General features: G+C 39.9%; 1 protein-coding gene and 1 non-coding gene across 3 annotated transcripts; both read right to left on the reverse strand.

Annotated features, from left to right (window-relative positions):
• Positions 1 to 4: 4 nt before the first annotated feature.
• nabp1a (nucleic acid binding protein 1a) lies at positions 5 to 4188 on the reverse strand. 2 transcript variants are annotated; one of them, XM_085434648.1, is made up of 6 exons: positions 4155 to 4188; positions 2500 to 2638; positions 2329 to 2400; positions 1846 to 1930; positions 1592 to 1661; positions 5 to 1056 (listed from the first exon to the last, which is right to left on the reverse strand). In XM_085434648.1, exons 1-6 carry the CDS (start codon positions 4171 to 4173, stop codon positions 854 to 856), a joined length of 588 nt encoding a protein of 195 aa, XP_085290774.1. In that variant the 5' UTR covers positions 4174 to 4188; the 3' UTR covers positions 5 to 853. The 2 variants fall into 2 exon arrangements, with proteins under 2 accessions (XP_085290774.1, XP_085290773.1); XM_085434647.1 differs by lacking the exon at positions 4155 to 4188 and adding an exon at positions 2870 to 3936.
• Positions 4189 to 4500: 312 nt separating this feature from the next.
• On the reverse strand, positions 4501 to 4582 carry trnas-cga (transfer RNA serine (anticodon CGA)). The gene has a single exon. It is a non-coding gene; the product is annotated as a tRNA-Ser (tRNA).
• Positions 4583 to 6113: the final 1531 nt, after the last annotated feature.

Genomic DNA, 6113 nt, shown 5'->3' on the forward strand with positions numbered 1-6113 from the left:
AATGTGACAGAAAATTGCTCTAAAATTTATTTGGTGAACTGTTTTTGCCAGTATTTAAGTGGTCCCTAAAGGTACAGTTGATGGCCAACAAAGAAAAAAAGAGAAAGAAAGAAAACAACAAAACATGTCTTATTGAAAAGAAAAAAAGAAACCGTTCACTATCAGTCTACCTACCAATAATTAAAACTCAAAACTAACACCTTTCCTTTCACACAGTCACTTCAGAAAACAGTTTGGTTTGAAGAGTTTCATGTGGGCAGTCAGTTCAACTACTTATTTTCACAACTTAAGGCCTTTTTTTTTCCTCTAAAAAACTAAATAAAGCAGAAACTGATTTCCTGAATTAAATGACAGCTAAGCCTCGACATAAATTAAGAGAAGAAAGTGCATCAAGTGTTCAAGTAGGGTGTATAGTTTTAAAGAACATGAAGAGGGCAAGGGTTCAGGTTGGTGTTTGGGAGTTGGGGGGGTAACACTGGCACAGAACTGGCAACTTGAAGAAGAAGGGTGCAGACTGGGAAGCTGCCCACACCTCAGCCACACCAGGTCGCGACTATCTAAGAAGCCCTGAAAACGCATAAAGTGGTAGATCATAATCACACTGTGCTGCTTATGAGAGCACTACCTGCACTACGGATGACAGACGACACATCTGATCATGTTAGCCTGGATTAAAAAAAGAAAGAAATTCTGCAAGTAGTCAGTTGTTTGGTTTTTTTTGTTTTTTTATAGCCAACACAGGCTGTGATGAAGACGGGGCAGACAGGTCGGAAAGCTGTAAGAGGGGGGGTAAATGGTGACGTCCATAGATTTCTCACATACCACCCTCCCCTGCACCTTCTAACCCCCAATTTCATCTTTTGGCACGTCGTGGGTCCCTGCCGTTGCTAATTGTAACTGAGGACTTTGTAGCTGGTGGGGCTCCAGCAGCAGTAACCGAAGGGGCACCGTTGCCAGGCGACCGTCCATTGGGCCGCCCGACGTTCCCAAACGTGGGGTCACGGGGTGCACCAGGTGGTTGATTATTGTTGGCATATGGCGGCATGGCACCGTTACCTGCAGGTTAGAAACATGAGTCAGTCCTCACTCATTTCTGTTTTTTGTCTCACATTTGTGGGTGCGACTGAAGTGTGTTTTGTTTTAACATGTCACCTTCTTCCTTTTAAAATCACAACATGAGTCATTTGTTAGAAGCAAGCTCATGATTGCCACCTCATGTTTGGTGTATTTTCTTTATTTTACCGCCAAGTTAGTTTAGTTTTAACTAGAGTTAAAACTAAACTAAGTGAGAAAATTACATAACCCTTGAAATGCCAGCCTTTTCATCCCTTAAAAGATTATTAAGCACATTTGTGAATAATTCAATTGATGACAGACGAACTTCTTTTAGCTGCTTCGCCTTATGCCAGTCCCTGTCTGGAATCTGAGTTTTTGAGGCTCCATCAGTACAGACATAAAGCTTTGTAAATGCAGGTGACTACAACAACAAACCCAATGTTAGCATCAAAGTGTACAATTACATAACACATGCACACAAGTCATCAGTCAGCTTGTGGTTAACTCAAAATTTGCATTAGGAAAATACACTGACCTGGTGGAGCAGATGTACCTGAATTCTGATTGGGTGGAGAGTTCCCCCTCTGATTCTGGTCAGGCTTCCCCTGGTAGACAAAGAGGAAGGCCACCTTAAATATATTTTCACTTAGACTGAGGCATGCAGAAAGCTTGCAGAAGATAGTTTAGCTTGATTTATTTGGGGAAATGCACAGATCTGCGTGAGAACAGGACAACCAAAGTGTTCTTGAGGGGTCTGCACCAGCTGGCCAGTTTCCTAAGAGTACTCACAGACTTGTTTTGCTGGTTTGCTTGGGCTAGCAGCTCTGGGTTTGGTTCACTGAAGTTGGGCACTTCTGAATACACCATACAGAATCTGGAAAGATATTAGAGAACATTTAATCATCTTGTATGATCGTTTCAGCCATCAGCTGTATTGCACTCATCCTTATGAAGAAATGCCCCACTATTCACACTTTATCAGCCAAGGGAAAGCCAGACTGTAACAACCACAAACTGTACTGTAGTAGAGGTCAGTGTGCAAACTTATAAAATGAAATTTTATTCGCTTTAGAAATAAACTTCAAAAATGCTCCAATCATATTTTGTGAAATGCATTAAAATGCTTGACTGTGTTTTAAAACTGCCTAAAACTAAAAATGTTTTACCATTACATTTTACAAAGCATGACTCTGGAACAGAGTGATACGCTAAGCAGAATTCCAAGAGGGACCGGAGCATTACATAAATAGATGTGTGTGACCATCTACTTACTCTCCAATCTTCTGTAGATCTCCTCCTCTTCCAGTGTATAAGGTCAGGCAGCCTTTCCATATAGATGCATAGCTAGCAGAGAAATACCAGGTTAAACTGGTGCAGACATACAAAATATGCAAACACCGATCTCTCTGGCAACATTGAAGATTTCGACATCCGCAGTCTTACCCTCTGGTTAGCTTGATGATGTCCCCTGGCTGAATAAGGCTGCCGAGTTCATCCCAAACGGAGATAGCTATGCTACCGCTCTTGTCTGCCACCTTGCATGAGCGCACCTCATGGCCATCTTTCGTTTTGGTTACTCGACCTAACAAAAAAAAAGAAAAAAAAAAAAAAAGAAAAAAAGACTCAAGGTACAAATAGCTCTACCAGAGGCCAACTCTCAACTTTCACATAGAACAGTATTAAATCAAAGCCTCACTGTATTTAGGCTGTATCTCTCATGGCTTTCACAGCAAAGCTGCCGGTCCCTTTAAGAAAAAGGAGCACGAGTTGATGTAGGGAGAGACCGCTTTAGCCTCACAGTCCAACTACTCACCTATTTCCAAAACGATGAACACGATATTCAAATTTTTCGAGCCAGGCTTCACATCCTTTATCAAAAACAAGGCCTCGTTTGTTGGTGCTGCCATTATTAGTGTCGAGGGTGGAAAAAACGGACCACTGATGTCTCTCTTCCTGTCACTCAAACTCAGCAGCTATAACTGTCGTTACTATGTAATGGGGAGCTAAAACCGTTAGCTTCAGCTTAGCTAACTAGTTAGCCTGTCAGCCTTGCTACTTCTAACACGTATCTTAACTGTTTATAACATAAAACACAGGGGACCAGCGCCTTAGATAACCCACATTAAACTTAACACAAACGCTTGTGACAGTGGTGAAGGACAACTATACTCTTTAGAGCTAACTGACACTAGCAGGGTGACAAGATAGCTCCGCTAAGGAACAATTCGCTAAATGTTTGCTAGCTCCCAGTTAGCTACCTTATTTTAGTTTCAGAATACGAGTGTCTGGATATCTCGTTTTTCGCGATTATCGCCATAATGTCAGCTTCATTCTTCTCATAAAATTAGCTAACGTAGAATCCGTTGCAAAGTAGCTGTCAAGTACTCAAAACGATGTTTCGAAATCAGATACCAATAGGCTGACAAATCCAGAATCCCTGGTTCAATCTGAGGTTCCTGTTTTAACAAATACCACTCCACTGACTGCAAGTTACATTACAGCTTAATGTGCTGCCTGTACTTCTAGCCTTTTTTAGTAGACCCACTCGATCATTTAGACACTTCTTTTTAATGCTTTTAAACTAATCGACCGCATTTCCTTTGTGTGCCTTTTGTAAGTATAAAGAACTGTTAGCCTTGTTAGCGCGCAGTCTGGCCAAATGCTTTGTTATACGACTAGTGTGTCTATTTTTAACTATCTGTAGCCCCAGTAGCGTTGCTGTTGTTCGAACAACACTTATTGTTAAACGTCCGAGGTATTAATCCCTAAATACTACGGCCCCCAAAACGCTGTTTTTTTAAATAAAAAAAAAAAACTGTACACACTGCCAACTACACGGTTTAATCTTCCTGAACAATGCCCCAAAAACTACGTCAGCTGTACTGCCGGTCAGTTTTATCTCCACCGGACGATTCCATTTTTCTACACGGCGAAGGGGTATATTCGTAAAAGTATATTTTAATGTGATTTTATATAGACAAATCAATATATAGAGAACAATTGTATAGTTGTATTCTTGTAAGATACTGCATCCAAAACCATAAAAAGGCACAAAACCTAGCTGTTTAGAGTTGCAAATGAAAGCAGTTGGTTTTTACCATAGCAAATGAATTCCATTCACAAACAACGCGAGACGAGAGGAAATGTGAGTTTACTATCAACCGTAAAACGAACGGTGGTTTGCTTATTTATTTATTTTTAATAATGTCGCATCCGTTTTACTAATCTCGGTTTATCGTTGTTTTTGTCTTCAAGGTGTCCCAGTTTAAACACAGATTTCACTCAGAGTGTAGAATCCGTCATTTAGCACTAGGTATCGTGGGTAACCCTTCGGGGACACACATTGTATTAAATCAATAAATTGGGTCCAGTTTGACAAGTTTCTGAACGATTGAGTGTGAGCGTGTTTTATAAGAAGAAATTTGTGGCAATCAAAAGTTTTATCGTCACGAACAGGATTCGAACCTGTGCGGGGAAACCCCATTGGATTTCGAGTCCAACGCCTTAACCTCTCGGCCACCGTGACTATACAATCTGGTCCCACATATCTTTTTCACTATAAACATAAGCACTGCCGAGCGTTTACGTTACATATTTATTTGGCTGAATTGTGCAAACAAACAGTTGCGTTTCCTACCGTGCTACTTACTACTGTGCAGTGAACGAGAAGAAGGATGGGGCGGTGGAAGAAGCGCAGGGTGTTTGCTTGATTTCGGACATAGGAGGGAGACAAACACCATCAAAACACCCCGCTCGCTCGCTCACAAACGTCGGAGAAATAAAGCTCATTAGACGTTTTAACGATGTACGCAAAAGAGCTGCGTAAAATATAGTGATCTTAAATAAGTTTTTTCTTGTGGATTTTATAAACGTTGTATCGGACAGTAATAAAAGTAAGGTTACGACTGCTGTGGAAATTTCCTTCCAAAGTTTATTGTTGGCAAAGGAAATGCCGGTATCGATGTCCTCTTATTAACAGGAAGATTCCCTCACTTTATTGGTAGAAATCAAAATTAAAATCAAAAGGGTTTTTATTGCGAATCGCTTCTACAGAACATTTTGGTTAGTCTCCGTTTTAATTGGATTAAACTGTGTTAAAGGAATAATGTGATCTTATGTTACTGTGCAATCCAAATTAATGGAAATTTGTATTTCTACAGTATCTGATTACTGATCTTGCTACTCAGTGTTAGTGTATATAAAGTCAATGTTTAATATATAAAGTCAATAGTTAGTGCTAGGGATCGGGGGTTAAGGTTGGTCTAAGGTGCTGCGCAACATTAAACCACAACCAACCTGGATTTTGTTGTTTATATAGAATGAGAATGAATAATCTGATCTAATCTCTGTATCATGAATCCACACTGTGTAAATAAGGGTTGAGTAACCTCGCCACTCCTTTCAGATATGGGTGATACACAGCCCTGCCTGCTCTAAAGTGTACTAGATTCCAGCCCTATGACAAAACTAAACAACCATACAGCCCTGTCAGCAACAAGCTTAACTAGCCTACATGTTTTCTACGCAATTTTAGGTCAAAGGTATTGAATTAAAGGAGACTTACTACTAGGACTCTACTAGCTTTGTAGGATTCACATTTCACAATAATGCATATTCATCTTATACTGGGTCATATGGAGGCCCTTAATACATTCTCTCGCTGAAAAGGGTAGCTTGCTTCTGAATGGCCATCTCCAGGTGGTTTGAAAAGCAACTTTAAGCCTGAGCTATCTATAAACATTTAGGAATACTTGCTTTTAATGACCTCATACAGATCTAAGAGCAAGGATTACTTGTACACACTGCATACCTCATTATTTACAACTATAGTCGTATTTTATATGTGCATTCACACAAGTTTGACAGAAAAACAAGGAAAAGCACAATAGATAATCTTTACCTACCTCTATGTAAGATCTACACCATTATCGTGTTTAACCTTAACATAGATTAAAAGAAAACAAACAAAACAATTTCAGTGTTATAAAATGTTTATTAATGTATACAATACTAAAGTCTGCAAAGGAAAGGTCAGCATGTTTACAAGATTGGTGAGG

This window comes from Copadichromis virginalis, linkage group LG16 (genome assembly GCF_057382275.1).
Source record: "Copadichromis virginalis isolate Kocher_CV1m ecotype Utaka linkage group LG16, C_Virginalis_male_GT1.1, whole genome shotgun sequence".
Classification (NCBI taxonomy): domain Eukaryota; kingdom Metazoa; phylum Chordata; class Actinopteri; order Cichliformes; family Cichlidae; genus Copadichromis; species Copadichromis virginalis.

What these genes read in the sequence shown, in the direction of transcription:
- nabp1a (XM_085434647.1), bottom strand. Translation starts at nt 2,963, where the DNA reads ATGGCAGCACCAACAAACGAGGCCTTGTTTTTGATAAAGGATGTGAAG. An exon ending in GATCTACAGAAGATTGGAGA is followed by an intron (nt 1,931 to 2,328) that starts GTAAGTAGATGG and finishes ATATCTTTCCAG; the next exon opens with ATTCTGTATGGTGTATTCAG. An exon ending in AGGTACATCTGCTCCACCAG is followed by an intron (nt 1,057 to 1,591) that starts GTCAGTGTATTT and finishes TCTAACCTGCAG; the next exon opens with GTAACGGTGCCATGCCGCCA.